General features: G+C 39.7%; 1 protein-coding gene across 9 annotated transcripts in view; it reads left to right on the forward strand.

The window, feature by feature from the left end:
* Window positions 1-21499, forward strand: part of ptprfa (protein tyrosine phosphatase receptor type Fa) — a 183130-nt gene that overhangs the window by 62435 nt on the left and 99196 nt on the right. For all 9 annotated transcript variants that reach the window (XM_057338018.1, XM_057338019.1, XM_057338020.1 and 6 more), the window contains exons 2-4: window positions 3623-3794; window positions 16751-16896; window positions 20032-20173. In XM_057338018.1, the coding sequence (XP_057194001.1) occupies window positions 3704-3794; window positions 16751-16896; window positions 20032-20173 (379 nt within the window). In that variant the 5' untranslated portion in view covers window positions 3623-3703. The remainder of the gene's footprint in view (window positions 1-3622; window positions 3795-16750; window positions 16897-20031; window positions 20174-21499) is intronic.

A 21499-nucleotide genomic window follows, 5' to 3' on the forward strand; every position in this document is an offset into this window, starting at 1 on the left:
GTGTTTTAGAGGTATGCGCACACACACACACACAATATCAGTGTGTTACACAGAACAACTTTCACAGCCGATGTTAAAGTCATGGAAGCTGTTATTTGACTGTTGGTTATCTTAGAATGTGTGTAGCTGAACTCTTATTACCAGCTGTAGGACTGTGGTGAAAGTAATTAAGCGTGCAGTTCAGTTAAATGTTAACAATCTCTGATAACCAAACACTACTCAAGCGGCTCTTCCTCTTCTCTAAGGAAGGCCTCGCCCCTTTTTTGGCGTATTCCTTTGGGCGGAGGTTTTTCAAAAACTCAGAATAGCGACATAATTTAACCGGGAAGTAAAGGGCTGTAGTCCGATTCCAGCCGTTCTCTGTAGTCCTTGAAAAGCGAATTCTGTTAAAGACAATATCTCGCTTGGCATTGAACTCTGAGCTTTATCATTTTGCAGATATTGTTTATGCTCTAACAGCAACATTGCACACATAAAGTTTGAAAATTGGCATCACAGGGAATGGCTCCTTTAACTTTCTTAATGTTATTAATTCATATAATGACTATTAATATTGAACGTCAAATTATTGATTTTTCTTTGTAAAAAATTGCTTTTATCGACCAATACCGATTATTGGCCGATATATCGGTGCATCTACTGGATACCATATGATTTCTATGATGTTTGGTTTCATCAATAAATTTAAGTCATCAGCATTCTTCAGCAAGTCTTGAACCAAAGGTTTCTGTTTCGGTTTCAGCAGTTTTTGTCTCATTTAACTCGTAAGACATTTTTCTGAACTACAAACTGCTCTACTGCAAATGGAGGGCATTACTTTTCTAATAATAGATGATGCCCAAAACACTGATCTGAAGAACCTGTATTATAACATCAAGAACGTATTAATCGCTCAAGATCAACACAGTAACTTTAAATCCCAATACAGTGCAAAATGCTTTTTAGAAGAAGTCTGTTATATCATAAGCCTCTTTTTTGAATATGGACTTCATTTTTAAATGGTGATTTCACTCTTAAATTCAGCTCGTAATTGTGGATTGAGTGAAGGAAGGTCTTGAATTGTTCCCCCCTGCTTGGCAGCCAATGTGCAGTCTTGAGTGATTTCTTCGAGAAATGGACTGACCTATGACCCTTCATTTAAACATGCTTATCATCACACTTGGCTGCTCGTACTATTTGTCTTTCAGCGGAGGTGACTCAGGTCTTTAGAAATGCACAGCGTGTTCAGTCCGCGCTTTGTTTTCCCAGCATGCTCTTCCGTCTCCTCCTGTAAGAATTTTCAGGGGAGCCTGCAGGGTGGGCACGCCGGAGACGGTCGGCCGGCTTGGTTTTAACATCCACTCAAAGCAGAGTCTCTGTTTTCTTTAGAAAGGCGGAGACAGAGGGGCGCAGGGTGGCGGCAGATGCTCTAATTACTGTGTGTGATGAAGCAGAGAGAGTTGTGTGTCAGTGTCTTTACTGTGTGTGTGTGTGTGTGTCAGTGTCTTTACTGTGTGCGCGTGTGTGTGTTAGACATGTTCAAAAATACATATTTTTAAAATCCACTAATCTAATCTTACTGACTTCCCGTTCCGTTTAGCTGTTTCCTGGTGTTTACTGTACATGTGATGCATTTTTGCATTAAACAGAATAGAAAGTTGCAACTTGTTTACAACAACGGGGCAACTTTTCTGAGAGGATTTTGCCATGAAAACAGATGCAGAACAGCAAGCTGTGAACATGCTTATTAACACACCCAACACTAAAAAATAATCGACTTGTAATTGTGATCAGGGGTGCCGTAAGGGGGCGGGGAGGTTAGGACGATTCTAAGAGCTCTGCGGTCTGCATCGCATCCAGAAGGCGATTGACACCAGCGCTAACGGACCGGCGCGGACAGACTGAGGTCCCCCCGGAAACACGGCTGCGGATGGACCGGGGCCCAGACTAAAATTATGGACAGGGCCCAGAATACCTAGCGGCGCCCCCGATTGTGATTCCTCCCCTAGTGTGTGTGTTTGTGTCTCTAAATATTCTGCATTAAAGCCATATTTTTGATTCCGTCATATTACCGGTTCACTTCAAGGCTCTTCATTTCTATAATAAGCTGTGAAAAAATACCGTGTTCGCAGACCAGACATGTTTCCCCTCCGCTCAGGCGTTTATGGAGTGACGCAGCCTGCAGGAATTTGAAAGCGCACCTTCAACTCCCGATCAAACGCTGTTGCCAAATGCCAGCGGCCGCAAGCTTTCCTGCTGTGGTGACTGTAATTAGTGCTGCTGGATGGGCATCTCTCTGTGCTCTTACCGTGATTATTTTCTCTGTGGCGGTGGGGGTGTGTTGGATAGCAGATGTCTGCTTTGTGTGAGCATGATTAATTAGCTCAGGTCCGGCCAATTACATGATGAGCGGTGCTGGTTAATAGATGAACGCATCATCTTAATCATGAGTGAGTGTGTGTGTCTGCATGTGTGCATGGGCTTTGTCTGCAGGAGAACTCTCACCAGGCGGCTATAAACACACAGAGATCCCTAGACACGCACTCGCAGTGTCAAACTGGCATGATCTGTGTGTTCTCTTGAGGCTAGAGGTCTCCTGAGCATAATTGTTTTCTCTTATGTTAAGAACCACTTGATTTAATTATCACTTTAATTAACAAGTGACATTATTCATTGTGTGAATTGTTCGCCCAAAAATTGCAAACCTTGAATTATTTACTACTAGGGCTTAGTGGTATGAAGGTATATGGGTAGTTGACAAATAAACCACATTGTGTCCTATGGTGTGACAGCAAAAAGGTAACAAACAGTGTTTAATTGTTTGACACAATGTTTGTGTTTACATACTATATGTCTGTGTACAACGCATATTAATTTTGTATTTATAAACACATACACATACATGCATATATTTAAAAAATATATAAAATCTAAAAATTAATTTTTGGTAAATCTAGATAAATACATAGAAATATTTCCTAAATATATATACATGTGTAGATATGTTTTTGTGATCATCAATACAAAATTAATATGCACAAGTACACACACATATATTATGTAAACACAAACATTTATTCTGGATGCGATTTATTGTTGACAGCCCAAGTTAGTTTATATTATTCATATTTATATGTGTAATAAATAATAGCATAAGAGAGATTTATCTTCATTGTTATTTCTTTTCAAAAATGTTGCTAGTCACACCATTGGACACATGTGCGGTTGTCAACAACCCAAAGTTTGTTGCAAAGAAAAAAATTATATTCTGTCTATATCACTGTAAATTAGTAAGCGTGGCTAACTTCAGAGACTCCACCCTCTAGTGTGTAACAAAGAAACATGAAAATGAACACAAAAATCAAGAGGACCAACAACCAAATCCTGTTCGGGAGGAGGAGCTCTATTATGGCATATTGTATCCGTATTACTCACCCTAAAAAACATTGTGCAATGCTGTAGAAACTGAGCTGCAGGAACAGAAACGCAATGCGGTCTTAAGGACTGTGTGAATATTGAATATTCTTGGAATACTGAGGATGATGATTTAATGTAGTGGAATGTCATGATGTAATGCTTGTTGACTTTTTGTGTTATTTGCATTGCAGCCGTCTGATGTCATTCTCTTTTATGTCCCTGCCAGGTCTCACTAAATGATAGCGTGAGCGTATAGTCATCCAGCAGGAGTTTAGGGAACCCCTGCGGTGAGTGCCAACCACAAATCATGGTGCCACATGCCCGACAGGCCTCTCCCCGTGCCAGTGCCACACGCCTCCTGCTGCTCCTCTGCCTGGCTGTGCCAATCCATGCAGACAGTGAGTATGACTTTAAACACAGCGCATGTGTTTCTGCCTTCTTTGTTCGTACATGGCTGTTGTCATGTGCCTGCGTTTCTGTTTATCTTGATTTAAACAATGACGTGTATGGGAATATCATGTTGTTTCCAAGACAAAGCCTTCTTTCCTTAAGTCTGTGAAGCGTTCTGTTAGATACATGGAGGAAAATCTGGTTAGTGCTTTAAGCCAGTCCTGGGGCAGCACATTTCGTGCACATCTTCTGACACAGTCTGTTTAGTTCAATCTCGTCTGGCTAGCTGATGATGAATCAAGGGGTGTAAATAATGGAGACATCCACAATATAAGATGAGGAAATAGGATTGTCACAGGCATTTAGGAAGAGGCAGGATCGAGTGGATGCAATCGACGTCATGTTGTTTGTCTAATAACATACTTTAGGAAGTTTTAGAATCGCTCTTGTTTGCCTCAAGAGACCCGCTTGGGTTTTAATGAACAAGACACGCTTCACTTCAGACTTAGCCAGATCTTAATAAGAAAATTAATAAATCAGAAAATGTGAAGCCTGCTGGTTTGTTTGTATTTTTATTCTGAAGAAATTGTTGTTGTCAGTATTAAGAAAAGTTTCAGGTGTCCGCAGAAAGATTTCTCAGGTGTTTTTTTTTTTTGCAGTTACTGACCGAAGGCCCTGTGTGTTCACTACTTCTATAGATGAGAGATGATAACGGCGTGTTTGTTTAGCAGCGTGAGGGTCGCAGGTATTGCGCTGTGTGGTCCCTGAACCCTGAAAGCAATAAGGACGCCAACGTCTGAACGACTGGTCACTTATTACTGCTCTCGATCTTTACGATGGCAGTAATTCCTGCATCGTTAATCATTTACCCACAACTTCCAATGTCAAAATTAAATCACTTACCTGGAATTAAAGAAAAGGTTATTAGAACTATATTTACTTCCATTGTTCTGGAATGATCATTAGGGCTGTGACGGTGGCAGTTTTTTACCACTGCGGTGGTAATGGACAAATTAACCGAGGTGGTGCGGTGGTTGGGAAATTTATATTATTTATATAAATAATATTGAAATCATTTTTATATTATTATATTTGCGTGTAGCATCCACGCGAGTGGAAGAGAGATATAGACCTTATTTAAATACTTTTTGAAAAATGATATCTGAAATAAATGAGGATGCACCAACAGAAACCATGTATGCCAATAATTTCTGTGTTAATATAAAACCATTAGTCAACTGTGTAGCTGGAATGTTTTGTTCAGAGTGTCCTGGAAATAGTTCCTGTTGTATTAACCAATCAGGTGGTCTATAGTTGTAAACGTACTCGTAATGTACTCTTTTTATTTTTGTTCATAAAAGCGTTTACCATGTTTCTTAGATGCTGTGAACTTCTTGCACCGGCAGTTACTCCAGCGCCAGAGTAGCTCAGTAGATTTTTGTTTTCCTCTCACTCTTTGTTTTTCTATTCCGTTGCTCTCCTCGCAGACTGGCGCAAGACGTAATCTCGCAGACTGCGAGCACAGAGAACAAAATCACCATGTTTTATTTATGAGAGCAAATATGCTGCAACTTCAGTGTGTGGTTGCAGCAGCAATGGGGCTTATTGAGTTTCAGCGGTTCTGACTGATGCTGTGCTGTATCTATAGTGGAGAGCTTCTGCTGTGCTCATGCAAATATGAGATTAACGCCAGCGGTCGCTAAAGGAAGTGATTTCACCTCGCACAGCATGTGCTACATTCACATGCCGCTAATTGCAATAATGATTAATAAAGATTTTTTTCTGCATTTCCAAAAGAAGGGATGTTTTCTTGATAGACCTTCAGGTTCCATTGCTTTGATTGACAGATTAGACACCCAGAGACTAAGCGAGGCGATGTCATTGGTTTCAATGGAGAGACGGTGACTTCCAGCGACACAAGCGACAGGAAGTGGGCGTGTCTAGTGACGCGACAATGTTGAGAATTGCTCAACTTCATGCAAATGACGAGCGACTTTCGGGAGCGACTACCAATAGGAGTAAAGCAGCGGAGCTCACGTCATCCGTCTCTCGTCAGTTACTGCAGAGTTTGTTTATAAATGTTACTAGAGCAACCAAAGCTAGGAACGCCTTCTAACGACCTCGTAGCAAGAGCCAATGTGAACCCACAGTGAGATTCCATATTGATAACTTGTTATAATGAAGGTTTAGTTAAACTAGTTATTTTAACTTTCTCTCATCTATTAACCCTCTTCTTGCTCGAAAGGATGGAGTAATAGATAAATATATCACCCAGGCCTGATATATTACCTACAATCGATCTATATTCCGTTTAAGTATCTATTATATTGAAATATGGTAAAATTACCAGATTAACAACATTGGGTTTATTGGGTTAAAAATATACTGATGTGGCTTGGATACCGTACATGTTTTCACATTTTGTAATATGTGTAAAATAAATACATTTTCTAAACAGCACATTACAAAGACTTTGGAAAATCTAGTATGTATAGCTGGAGTATAAGTTTGTGTGAAGAATACATTGAAATTCAAGTCGTCTGTCTCAGAAAATGTTGCCTTCAGCATAACTGTAGCTTAAAAAATCGTGCTCACGCTTTCACATGTTAAAGCTTTGCATGCTTACATAACCAGTGTAGCGTTTCTGGCTATATTTAAATAAAACGGTTCTAGCATTTGTCTTGAACACATCAGGTTTGAATTTCACTAATCAAAAAATCACTATTGTGACACTGAGAGTGACCCTTGACCTTGGGTTACTTTAGGGGCACTGAGCCTGCGATAATGTACTGTAGGCCACTTTGGATAAAAGCATCTGCTAAATGACAAATTAGTGCTTAGAAGACCCCTCACCCTGCACCTGAGTCGGGCCTGACCTGACTGAGAGCTGAGACTCATGGGACAACAGGACAAACACTCACTGCTGAAGCAGCCAATGATCGGCTTTACCACTGCCCGTTCAAACAAGATTGATTATTCAAATCACTTCAGATTAAGAAGCGATTTGTCTGAATGAACGCATCAGTAGAGCTCCAATGCTCCAGGGGTTAAAAAGGTCAGTGTAACAAGATTTCACTAAATCTGTTTAGATTTTGCGCCATGTGTGTGCCTAAGCGTGTTTCCTATCGGAGCTTAGGGGTTCGACACAACCCATTTTTAACTGTCCGCCACGTATTGATGTCTGGCCTAATTGACGCAGATGCGAATGGATTTTCTGGATGAATCGTGATAGTTCACCCTCCAGCAGAACCACCAGAAATCTGTTTCACATGCACAAACAAACACACCTGTGAGGGGCAGAGCTGTTATACATAAGTCATATATTTTGACCGGAAGAATGAAGTGATGCATCATACTATACGTTTGTGTCACAGATGTCATGCTTATTTGTTCTGCCTGGTTGTAGTAATTTATTTCAATAAGGCGCTTGTGTGGTGCATACGGTGCTTTTATACACATTTACATTATACCCACATTTATATACATTTTTGCAGGTTGATTTTATCGAAAATGGTTGAAAAAGGTTTTCTGAAAGTATATCAAACCAATATCAATTCAACGATTTCTAAAGAACTGGCGAATACAATTACATGAAACTAGACCTGTAAAAGCTTTTTTATCATTATAGACATTTTAGTCTTTTAAAATCACAAAATACGAGTAATCGGGTAGAATTGAAAGCAGGTAGATGGAAAGGCCACAGCACAGACTGTATCTGTTACAGCACTAAAGAGCTCCGCTTTGATTTCTGAATGGATGAGAGAGTCTTTCTGTCAATATGAGGATGAGAAGCTACAAAAACACAGCAGGAATCACTCTGACAACGGAATCAAAGTCACTTATGTGCAATAACGGCACACATCATGAAGGCCAGAAAAGCAGCTTGAGGCCTTTTTGAAGAGAGAGAGAGAGTTCGATTAGAGGGGGTCCTGACTCCCTGGGGGACAAAAGAACCTTTAGACTGCTTAGATAGAAAAGTGAGGGTGAATCTTCCACATGGTTTGAGTCACTACATATGTTCTCTTAGTAGATGATTTGTCCTAGATTTGTATGAATTTATACGACCTTATTCGTACATTTTAGCTTTCACACCAGTGGCGCTAGATTTAGGGGTGGGGCTTCTGTATTCCTTTTTTCTAATAATTGTAAACTTTGCCACCTTGTAAAATAGTTACAAATTCACTTAAGATCAGGTGGACAAAATGTAAATGAATTTTGCGTCTAGCTCCTGTGGCTCTGGCTATTGTTGTATGTATTCACCAAACACGACTTACAGTGCATTCAGGGTAAATTCATTTTATAACTTTATATATGTATACACGGATGATTTTTGTGAACTTTCCCAGCTTTGCATAAACCTGAGGTGATTATAACCAGAGAGAATGAACACAAAGGTTGTTTGTTGAGGGATCCTGACGGTTAGTTCTGAGAATATCACAAGCATTGTTTGTTTACAGATGCCACTTGCAATGACATTTTTACCTTAATAAGTGCTAAGAATACTGGGATAACTGTATAACGCCTACGATTTATTTATTATTATTTTGAATTCAGTGATATGTAAAAGTGCCTCAACGTATGCCAGTCCATTGAAACAGAAGGTTTAGATCCTGTCTACACTATGGCGTTTTCATTTAAAAACAGAGTTCCACACAGCGCTTTCAAGCGTTTCCCAAACGCTCCCCATCCACACTGAAATGTCTGAAAAATGCTTACATCCATGTACTGCGCTGTGTGACTGTGTCATTTCTGTCAGGCATTTATTTACTTTCTGCCTTACGTCGCGGCAATGTGGAGCAAAGACACCAAGTTTTTTTTAAATGAATGGGCAAAGAGGTAGGGATGTTGCTGCGGGTATCACGTCTTGTGTAAAGCTGCAAAAGCGATAATGAAACTTAATTCACACTCCGCTGCCAAACAAAAATAGCAAGTAATCAATTGCAAGTCAGTCTCCTGAAATGCAATCTAAAGTATGCACGAACTGACATTAATGTAACAAACTGGAAAGCAGCCAAAACAACTGCATCACATGATGAAAACCACTTTATCGTTTTTAAACCCCTCTGTCTTCCTCATCCAGACTACAGTGCGAAAATGGCATTTTCAAATGTATCCACTTTCGAATGCGTTTTCATAAAGCTCTGTTTTTGTTAGCAAAAACGCTGTATCAGTGTGAGCAAAAGGCCAAAACGGAGAGGAAAAAGCCGCATTTTCAAATGAAACCGCACTGGTGTAGACAGGGTCTTAGTGTGTTGATGCATTGCATTATGGGATGCATTGCATTATGGGCGGCAATGTTCCATTGTGCTCTGGTTGTACAGTGCATTTTGGCAAATGTAGTAGATCGTCCCGATAGATATTTTATATTTTACACTCTGCAGGTCTAGTAATAGTAGTACTGCAGAGCACTTTGAAGGGTAGTAAGAATATACACACATGAAACGTATTTGTTTTTCATCTTGAACTAAGCAAACGATGAGTTATCCAGGCGGTTATTTCACACAGATCCGAGTCAGTTTAATGAACTTCTTGTTCTCTGCACTGTTATCATGCATAAGGAAACTGAATAGGGCCGCTCACTGGGAGAATATATTCTTTCAGCAGCCATTTAGAAAATGTGTGCACCTCTGGGCCTTGTAAAAAGCTCAGCGCCTGTCTTTGTGTTTGTGTGAGTGATTCCTCTCATTGTGCATGATTGAGCCCGTGTAGCCGCACCGCTAATGAGAGCTTTGCAGTCCAAAAGCAGTGACTTATGTTTGAAACTTTTGTCATTTTTCATTGCCAAACGCAGCTCCAACTCACATATCTGACTGTTTGGCTGTCTGCCTAGATGCCATTAAACCCTGGTTATATGAGCCCAAATGAGAGAGAGGTCCTGGAGGACAAGAGCAGGGTGTTGAATGACAAAAAAGCTGCTGCACTGATTGTGTTTGTGTGTGCATGCGCGTGTGCGCGTGGGATTTTCAGTCTCAATTTCGTAATTTTATCCCTTCTGCCTGTGTTCATCTAGCAGTGTTTACTGTAACCTGAATCACAGCTAATGGCAGCTGGCACACTTTATCTTATACGACTGCAGTTTTTTTTTTACATTTTGTGCAGGTTTGTTTTTGTATTTGTTAAATGACCTTTAAATATATCCACATGTCCAGTCAAAGTTTTTTGCTATACTGTATAAAACTGCTGTGTAAATCTCTCTTTTGTACAACTCTGGAGTCTTAAATTTTTAAATCACTATTTCATTTTGCTGTACAACATTTTGCTATGCAACAAATTCAAGTGCTGGTAGTGATGCACATTCGCAGTGAAGTCATAATTTTTGTGAATAAACAATATATTGTAACTTTTGACCTAACCGCATCAAGGACAGGACCTATCCTCTTTATAATATGTGACGATGATCAACCGACTGTACATTACTCCTTAAATATTCACATTAAACTTAAAAAATCCATTTATCATATAGCAAACCATTCCCGCTTGAATAGAGAAATCAGACTGCGGGACACAATTATTCGGTTTCTTTTAAATAACTCGTTTGGCTCCTGCTCCGTTGAAAGGCAATTACATTGTCATCAGAAAGCTAATTTTCTGATTCATACTTCTCAGTCGCTGAATAAGCTTATTAGTGATGTCAGAGTCTTTAAAGTGAGACGGTCCGGGTGTGCTGATCGTATAATCACCTTCAGAGTTTCTCTGCTCGTGTAGGCATTTCACTCGCTGCTTATTGAACGATCGCGAACAAGAAACAATACCAGCCACACCACCCCTGCTAACACACATCAGAAAGCGTGAGAGAGAGATTGAAATAGAGAGGAATTGTTCACGTTGGTGATAATAGGCCACCACTCTTCCTCTTTATAGCTATTTAGACAGAGCCATTACTGTAATGCACCACCCAATGGGGAATAAAAGAGAAGCAATTTCTCCACGGCTTTATCTCACTCCTCTCTTCTCTTGAATAATAAAACAGTCCAGGCGTTCAGCTGGAGTCTCTCTAACTAGGTTTGGGAATTTAGTGTTGTTCTTACCTTATTACCACCCATAGAATATTCAAACTGCTCATGAGTTATAAAGCCCAGGGTTCACACTAGATCAACTTTATCAAGTCTGAAAAACTCGCATAAGACCTCTGTTATGTATTTTTTATTACAGTTTATGAACAGCAACATATTATGACAATGTGTGGACTAAGATGCCTTTCTCATGTAGCCAAATAAACCACAAGTGTGGTCTACATAGCAACTTGTTTTGGCCAAGAACCTCCAACTTAAAGTGAGAGTTTAGCCAAAAATGAAACATTCTGTCATCATTTACTTAACTTTTTGTTATTTTAATTTTGTATGACTTTCCTTCTTTTGCAGAACACAGAAGATATTTGAAAGAATGTTGGTAACATAACAACTATGGTACCCATTGACTTGCATTGGTTTTATGTACATACAAAAGAAGTCAATAGGTACCATCGGTTTTCGGTTACCAACATTTTTCTAAATATCTTTTTCTGTGTTCTGCTGTTTGGGTGAACTATCCCTTTAAGACTTCGTAAATGGTTAAAAAACATAACTCTGAAAAAGCATCAAATGTGTTGATCATACAACAATGACAAAAAAAAACATTATTGTTGATCAAAAAAACAACACGTATCATGTTAATAATTTCACAGACATAACCAACATCACAGACGCACTAGAAAACAAAGCTTGTTGATATTTAGTTATGTATTTAAAGCACCCATTGTAGTTTGTACACAACATTGTTTTCAAGGGGGACTGATAAGAATGCCGTGCTGAACATATTGACACATCCTGTGTTCATGTCCAATCAGATTCTGTCCTGCAGACATGAGCGTGCACAATTGGATGTAAACAGCGCATCCATAATTAATGAGAATAAATGGCCGGGCTGCTGTACTTTGATCGATTTTGGGCTGCTTGATGTTTGGGGGCAAAGGGCAGGAGGCTGACTTCCTGGAAGCTGTTAGGTTCTTTTACTTCCTGCGGGTTTTGAAGCTTCTCTATGAGCTGATCTGTAAATAGAGGCGTGGAGTATCACCGTGCTGTGAATGAAATGCACAAAGTGAAATTGCATGAACATGTGGCACATTGTGTTTATTTTTCTGTGGCTTGTTTTGGCAGTTGGGAGTTTAAGAAAGTCATCTTACACACTTCCAAACGGAAAGATCACAGCTATTAGCACCTAATATTATGTGGGGACAAACAGTGTGTCTAACATCTGATCCTGCTAGACATGAGAAATAGACAGCCACAGACGGCTGATACTCATTAATCCCGTGATCTGTGGGCACGACAAATTAACTGTATTCCCGCAGCGGGTCAAGGGAAGTGAGCACCATGTTGGTGGTCGGCTGCCCAGTGCCCGCTGTTGTGACCTCCGACCCCTAGGCCAGAAACTTGACCCATACTCGCCTCAAGTACAGTACTCGAATTTGTTTTTAATCCATTTGTCTAGTAATTTTCCTCACTGTAAAATCCACGTAGAGCTGCAATTATGGTGTATAAATAATATAGTCTCACGAGCCAGACTTGTGACTGTCAGCATAAATTGGAATATCAATACTGGCAAATTGTAGTTTATTCAGCAGAAAAGTGTTGGCTTGTTTAAATTACGCCACAGATTCCGTTCTGCAGACACACTAAAGAAATTAAACCTCTGTTGACATTTTTCTCTCTCTAGAGGTAATATGCACTGAATATTTTACAGACATATGAAATAAACGCAGCAATAATAAAGCAGAGCTTGCGATCTATGGTCATGTCTGAAATCGGCCCTTGAAGTTTAATATCGAGAGATATGCTTCAAAATAAAAGAATTTTAAGTTTATCTTCTGAATATCAAATGGCTTCATAAACATTCAAAGAGGGCTTTGAGTTCTCACTGTGATATTGTTTCCAATACTCCTTTCAGATAATATGTCACCAATTCCATGCTGCTTTCATTCTGAATGTTCATAGTCTATTATTCTTTGTTTAACATGATGAATTCTTGCTAACATGATGAATTCTTGCTAACATGATGAATTCTTGCTAACATGTAATTGCGTGAGTTATGTTCATGACGGGTTGGGCTGGGACCGGGAGAAAACACAGATGCTTTGACTTAAAAATGCTCCTCGCTGCAGGCAAGATCACGCAACACTCCACACCGCCTCCGTCTGATTCACTGACCTTAGAAACGCCCCACATTCATGCTGACAGGCAGACACAGTCCAGCTTTGTCCGTCTACAAATACCGATTTGAATCAGTCTATGAATTGCTTGTAGACTCCAAGTTAATGTTTTTATGATTTAATCAAGAAGTTCTAAAAAAGTATTGGTATGCCAGGAGACTCTCGCGTCATGGAGTGGAAATGATTTCCATCATGTATGAGTCTGTATGTAATACAATTATGCTCTTGCACTTGAGACTTTTCTTCATTTCTTTTTGTTTCAAAGGTGAAGTTTAAATACAGTCTATGTATACAGTACGTGGGTTACAGATTATAATAGAGAAACAGACTTGTGTGGAGAAAATAGAGAAAACGGTGAAACAGGAGAATCGACGGTTTGAGTTTGAGTGACATTCAGAGGGCGTTAAATGTCTACTGTACTGTATGATTGACAGGTGATGTAAGAGGGCTCATTAGATAGTCTGTGTTTTGGTAAGGTTGAGTAAGGACGCAAATCTAGGGAGCCAGATTGCTTTGCTCTGCCTCTACAACACACATGAAAGTCAACACGGTAAATATTGTAGCAGACCGTCATGCTAGCAGGCAGAGGAAGTCTTGCGTGACTTTGAATCTGTGATGCCTGTCCTGCGTGATGCATCCAGGGTCAGAGGTAAACAGCCAATGTGACCGTCAGACAGTGCCGATCCTAGACGTCTGGGGGCCCTATGCAAACCTTTGTGAGTGGCCCTTGTCATAATAGTTCAAATGAGAATAAGCATAACTCTAAACTATAAGAAATAAAAATAATAAATCAATTAGCACACTTAAATGAATTAAAACTGAAAGACAAAAAAACATTAAACTGACAGTAAGCACAATTAAGTTTTAAATTAAATTCACATTTTGATTCACATGTAAATAGTCATTTACCTAAAGTAATACTTGGCTCTCGAACCATCTAGCTTTTTACTAACCAAATGAGTTATTAACATAAATAAATATAGTTTACTCACGAAAGCTAAGCATTCAAAAAAACAATTCTCTAAATGTGATGACACAAAAATTACACATCATCATGGGCAAACGAAATACAGTGGATTGCAATGGTGAGACTCACATGAACATTGTCCAGCTGGTTTTGTGACTGTAAGTAATTTCCTGTTAATGCTATTGAAGTTAGAATATTAATGTTATACAGTATGTAACTTTGGAGACGGTCCCTAAATCCACGAACGTCCACAGTCAAACCAACTGTATACCAGTCGACAAATACTGAATTTGTAAATCTTTCTGTACTTGCATAATTTGGCAAAACTAAATAAGACTTTTAAATAGTACAAAAACACACGCCGCCTTGTTCTTTTGCTTCACGTTGTTGCCGTTTTTCCGCTACAGACGGGTAGCTTCGTTTTGAAGCCATGGCCATGTGTAAATACGCATCATCACATTATGTGCATGTCATCACCTGCGCGCACTGCATGATGTCCGAATATGTCACAGTAATGAAATAAATTAAGTATTAAAAAGGAAATTTCCAAACGATGAAGGCAGGAATCCGCGTCTTGTTTACATTATAATGTTTTTCTTCTGTACTCAAGGAGGCCCCCTGGTGGTGCAGGGGCCCTACACAACTTGCGTAGTTTGCGTATATGAAAAGCCGTCAGATACATTAGCCATGTGATGAAGATTCGGCGTCCTGTGACCCTGTGCAGGTGATGCAAATATATACCACTGATCACCCTGAAATACACATCAATCATCATGCGCCACCTTCTTTTACCTGTAATGAAAGTCACCAAAACACAGTGGTCACTGCTTCCCATAATGACACCTGCCCTACTGACATCACTTCTGTAAAGCGAGTGAAAGAATGAATTAAAGGCAAAGAAAATGACATGCTCCCCTGTACTCTCTCACACACATACAACACCAACACACTTCCTGCCAAAAAATGAAGACATCGTCCCCAGAGAGGGCAGCGGTTTGCATTATGCATCCCATAGCCGGAGACAGAAGTAAACAAAGCAGGCGGTGAGCGGCATGATATATCTATTGCTCCCCGTGGTGCGCTGGATGTCCGGAATCTTTAATTACGCCGTTGTCAGCTCTCCGTTCCTCTGCAGATGTGTTTTCACTAGGGGAACGTGCCGGTTGGGGAGCTCAATCTGTTTGGGTTGCCATGACTCATATTCTGTCAGAGCTTTTAATTATGCTTTTGATACATCCTATGAAATGGAACTGTCATAGCTTATACACAGTTTATTCTTTTTTTTGGTACAGCCGAATCGTTTCGTTCATATTTATTGTTTCCAGCCATGAGGGACATGCACTGGTGAATATTATTGGGACCTGCCAGGAGGTCTAGCTGAAGGGAGGCATTAAACACAGTTTTTGTTCAAGCGCTTATTGCAAGGATAGTTGTATTGCAAAGTTGTATTTGGTTTTGCTTTCAAAACTCTGGAGATTTACGGGAACAGTTTACTCATCTCGATGTGGTAACTCTGTATTAGTTTGTTTGTTTTCTGAAGCGCAAAAACAGATCTTAGGCACAATGTCAGAGTGATAATCTTCCCCTCTGCAGTAGCTCTCCAGTATTTATTGTGGTTGTGTTTTTTATACATTTGTCACTGGTCACATGACACACAAAAACAGGGGGCGGCACAGTGGCTCACAGCAAGAAGGTCCCCGGTTCGAGTCCTGGCTGGGATGGGAAACCTTTCTGTGTGGAGTTTGCATGGTCTCCCTGTGTCCGCGTGGGTTCACTCCGGTTAGGTCGATTGAGAATTGTCCAAAATTGTCCCCCCGAGTTGTGTATGGATCAACTTGTGTATATAACAGACTTGTGTATGGATTGACTGGTTCTCGCCATGAATATAGCCTGAGATGCTGGAATGGCGTTAGAGGAGTAGTTCACCTTCAAAATGAAAATTCATACAGGAAAGTCATACAGGTTTGAAATGACAAGAGGGTGTGTAAATGATGACATCATTTTCATTTTGAAGGTGAAGTACTCCTTTAAGAATGAATAAAACAAACAAACAAACACAAAAACAGTGGCAATGGACGTCAAAGTGCAAATGAGATTTTGGGTATATGCGATAATTGGAGTTCTCAGTTTTGTCTTATTCGGTTTTGTCTTATTCAAGCATCAACGTTATTCCTTAGAAGAAAAACTAAAGACATTGTGACATACAGGTGTGGAATGTAAAGGATACAAAAAGCAAGTCCCGGATCATCTGGGGTTGGCTGGATTCATAATGAAATCTCTGCAGAGAAACCTGCAGAGTTATTACAGTTTTGTTTTCAGTTTTATTATAGTTTCATTGATATTTTTAGAACTAGCTGCTATTTTTATTATAGTTTTTCTGTTCACATTAGTTTAATTTTAAGCAATTTTATTAGTGCTTGTCATTTCATTTCATTTATTTATTATTTATTTTTTTGTTCGTTTTTTATATTGCTATATAAGTTAAATAAATATATATATTTATATATATATATTTACATTGAACATATTTTGTGTAAAAGAGATATGTTTATTTTACTTATTAATGCCTTAACTTTTAATAATGCAATAAACTTATTTAAGTTATGGCTACGGCAACATTTCTCGTTTTTGTTACGTTTAAGTTTTTCAAGTACTATTTGGACGGTATTTTATTTGATTTCAATTAACAGAAACGCTTTAATAGTTTTAGTTTAGTTTTAGTAATCTATAATAATCTTGCTGGAGAAAGATCTGTGTCATTTGTCTTTGTGTACAATGTTTTAATGTCTCTCTTTCCATCTCTCCTCCAGGCATGCCCAGTTTTATTAAGATTCCTGAAGATCAGACAGGCATCTCTGGAGGGGTGGCGTCCTTCGTGTGCCAGGCGGTCGGAGAGCCTAAGCCACGCATCACCTGGATGAAGAAGGGGAAGAAAGTCAGCTCACAGCGCTTTGAGGTACGTGTGCATGCCAGATGAAGAGATGCGCTGTCTTTGTACCCGTGCTCTGATCAGACGTGACATCGAGCATCATGTGGGAGATCTACCTGCTTCCTGCCAGCTGTTCTTTAACCAGAACATGTAATCAAACCCAGTTTGAAAAACAAAGCGCCTGCCTTTATTCTCACCTCTAACTGAGCTTTCATGCTCTCAGGCGTCGCACAATAATTCGGCTTCACTCTTTGATTAAGATCATGTGCGGGGGATTTATCTTTCATCGTGACTTGCTGTGAGGTTTGGAGGCCGCCGGGGAGATGTCAAGTGTTTACATGCGAGTTACATATCGAGCTCAGTCGTAGTGCAGCAGGTTTAGAATAAGTATGAAGTCTGGGAGCACACAAAGTGCTTGTGTACAGATTATCTTCAACACATATGAATACACTAATGGATAGTATAAATGCACTTTTTTATTTTTTATTTATACTTTAATAAAAACACAATTGTATGTTTTACTTTAGGCAATATGAATCTTTAGACAATAATTAGTCCTTTAGTCATTTTTAAAGAAATTGTTCACACAAAATTTTACTTGTCCTCGTTTCGTCCCAGTTGGCTTTCTTTCTTCAGCTAAACACAAACTAAGAATTGTATATAAAATACCGTCACATTCACTTTATGCCTTTATATGGGACTCATTATGTTACAGCTCCAAAAGGATAAATCATAAAAGTGATCAAAACAACTCTAACTGGTTAATACATGTCTTCTCAATGCTTTGCGTGTTATTATTGTCAGGCAGTCCACATCATAGCTCTGATTCCACCCTAGCACTCTGTTTGCATGACTCTCCTTTTGTCGTCTGGACCTGATGTGGCCTCTCTTGGGTCCTAGTCAGTGAGCTGTGACGTTTTTGGAGAAGCGATCAGAGAAGGTCTGACAGGTCTCCCTGCACTCCGGACAAAAGTAATGTTCCCTTCACGCGCTGTCCTGCCATTGTTGCCGTTTTTGCTTATGCTGGCAATTTCAGCATCAACACAGGTGGCGGATGTGAATCGATCTCTCTGATGGAGCGGTTTTAGTGTGAGCGGATCCTAGAAGGTCGCCTGGCCTGGTGGTCTGCTAAAACCCTTTGCAGTCGGGACACAGTACAGAGGCTCATATTCCGTATAGCGTTTGGCACAAAACAAGCCAGACTGTAGCATGCTAATATGACCTGCTTATACGAGTACGTATGTATCTTTACGTGGATTGAAATCAAATTAGTCAAACTGTCTTTCCATTGAAATCATGAAATTGATATTCAAGGACACAGTCGTAATAATAAGTCATATTTTTGCTTATTATAACCACTGAAGTAGCAGATTGCAGCTGTAAAATTCACTAAACAAGTTGAAAACTGACTTTGTTTGTCTGGAGATTTTGTCACTTCTGGTGATCAGCCAAGTAGATACATTATCAGGCGATTAGAATGATCTCAAAATGCACAAATAATTAGCCAAGTTGTCAGCTGATATTCAGTCTATCACCTGTTATGATGTCACAACAACGGGAACATTAACCTGTGACACTACATTTACATAAATGGCTATTCAACATTCATTTTGTGGGCTCCTCTGAGGACTATCAATGTAAAGTTCTCCATAGAATAGACACTCATCACAGAGGTCATTTACTTTCTACTAATATCTACCATGAAAAGATATTTAATAGCTACTGTAACTTGCAGACCTTAATCAATTCAAATGTGCAATATGTAATTAACTACTATAGCAACAAGGGAACTGCATTAGATCCATGCAATTTAATAGCAGCTTGTGAAAACAGACAAATTATGGAGATTTTTTGTCAGGCAGGTCCTCCTTGCTGACTGTATCTATAGCATTCTCATAACATTCGGGTTTTTTCAATCAGTGTAGACGGTACAGTCCTCCAGCAGTGAGGCAAAAGAGCTCAGGTTAATCTCAATTTGGCAGCCAACCTATAACCAAAGAGCCGGGCATGAGGGCTCGCTGAGACGACCCGCCCTCACGCTGTCAACAGAGTTGATTGAGCGTGAAGGAGAGCGGGGCTGACAGCATCACCATCTCACTTCACTTAAACGCTCTGTGTCTCAGACACTCCACTCTACTGTATGTCTGAATGCAATGATGGTCGTGTGCTTAAACATGAATCCATCTCGCTGTGTATTTTACATCGCTGTCATATAGGAGCTAGTGAGGACATTTCCAGGGTTTATTATTAGCACATTTTGCACATTTTATATGGTAATAGCCTCGCCAAAATAACTAACAAATAACTAACTTGTATTTTGTCTATTCAACACAAAATGAGACATTAGGCAGAATGTCAAGATTCTGTTTTGCACACAGGGAAAATGGGTGCTAGGTAGGGCTGGGCGATATATTGTGCGATTCTTATGCTCTCAGTTTCTCAATGACTTACGGTTAAATGCCGCCACATCCAAAAGCCAGAGGGCGCTCTTGCGCAGAAACTCCGAATATGAGAAACAGAAGAAGAACAATTAGTTCCAGGAAATGCCAGTGGTCATATTCTATCGCTGTTCTTCAAACGTCTCAATCTCGTAGTGATTTTAGATCGAGCAGTACTTCCTACTGATCAAAGAGCCGTTGTTCACGCAAGAGCTGTGCATAAAACATCGAATCGATTTCAGAATCGATTTAGACACATATAATTAGCGTGAACCGCGATATATATCGCCCAGCCCTAGTGCTAGGTATCAACAAAGTCCAAAAAGTTACATGGAATTCACCATGTTGTTTCTACAGTAGCCCTAAACAGACAAAGAGTGCGAATTTCGTAAATACGTCATCTCCTTCTGCAAATAAGCGAAAACGTGATGACATCTTTGTCGGTGTCAGCCACCGTAGTGCTTCGAAAGGGAGAGGGCTGGAGTGAGCCGTTAATTCCAATTCGAAACCTCACCACTAGGTGCCGCAAAATTTCATACATTGGACCTTTAAGTAGTTTAATTGATATTCTTGATGTTTTCATTCATGCAACCTTGCGAGCTGTTTATAGCATCAAAAAGAGTGTTGTGGGTGTAATTCTGTAAATTTCTTATTCTGTATTGGTAAGACACCAGTGAGATGTTTATTTGTGATTCTGGTGTAATAGAATTTGTGTGTGTTTCAGGTGATAGAGTTTGACGACGGCTCGGGTTCAGTGCTGAGGATTCAGCCCTTGCGAACGCATCGAGACGAGGCCATTTACGAGTGCACGGCCACCAACAGCGTTGGAGAAATTAACACCAGCACTAAACTCACTGTACTGGAAGGTAAGAACATTCGTTCTCTCAACCCGATGCTCTTATAGGACTTTATTGACCTATCGGTAAGCCCCTCCCCTCGAGCGAGATGAGCCTATGGAAGTTGAATATGAGTTGCAAGGGGACCGAAATTCGGACAACTTTAGGTTGCAGGCACCATAGAGAAACATTGTAAGATCAGAAGCTCTCATCGCTTTTATGGCGTTTTATGCTACAAAAATGATAAAACGATGTGCCTGGGGTACTTGAAACACTAATTCCAGGAGTCCTGGGAGCATGAGGAGTGGAATTTATTTTATTCAATTTCCTAAACCCACACAAAAAGAGCAGAAACCCGATTCAACTCCGATCCCAGTGATGACAGTGATTTATTTTCTGGTTGTCATACTTTCACTAAGTTAAAGTTTCCACCTGGAGTTCGTTAAGGTCATCTTGTCCTTCAGTATCGTATCTCGGGCTCTTGCTAAAACTAGTTAAGTTAGTGAGTCCATTCTAACGTACAAATCTGAATGGCTACCTGTTCTCACAGCATGTAGGCCTACATTGCCTACATTTCAGTCTCTCCATATTAAAGTGGTTAATGTATTTAATCTTACCCTGCGGTATGAACAGTTGATCCTAGATGTTGTCACCTGCGATCGTGACGACCGCAACATGAGGCTTCTCGCTTGCATTGTGATCTGTAAACCCTCGCTTCCAAATTAAATTTCTTATCCACCATATTTATTTTAAAATCGTTTATATATCCCTCCATGGCATATTGATGACAGAGTGTGTCCAAAATGTTCCAAAAACAACTTCGGACAAGGTTTTTACACCAACAGCTGCCTTTGAAAGACAGTAACTAAGGGGGCGGGGCTTACCGATAGGTCAATTGTGTCATTAGAGATGGAACAGATATACAATCAAACACTGCCTGCACACGGATTTATTTGGTTTTAAGTTTTTTTGTGACCTTTATAATGACATTTGTGAGATTCTGTTAATGAGAGACTCGGCTGACGTTAATCTGCTTCTTTCCCTGCTGCTTTCACATACTGATTTACATCATGTAGGAAGTCGGTAAATTTGAAGAGTCAGTGAATTTCTTCGGGATTAAAGAGTACAGCAAGAGCTGTTAATGATATTATTTTATTTTTAATTTTAAGGTTCTGCATGTATTTGCTGTACGAATATATTTAATAGCTCACAAATTCCCTAGTAGAAATGAAAATATTCAACATATTTCTTTATTTCTGTTTCTCATAGATTCCTTTAGTTTATTAGTGCAGTTCTGTCAAAAAAAAGTACTTTACCCACTGCAAACTAACATTCAAATTGAACATTGTATACAAT

This window comes from Triplophysa rosa, linkage group LG7 (assembly GCF_024868665.1).
Source record: "Triplophysa rosa linkage group LG7, Trosa_1v2, whole genome shotgun sequence".
NCBI classification, from domain to species: domain Eukaryota; kingdom Metazoa; phylum Chordata; class Actinopteri; order Cypriniformes; family Nemacheilidae; genus Triplophysa; species Triplophysa rosa.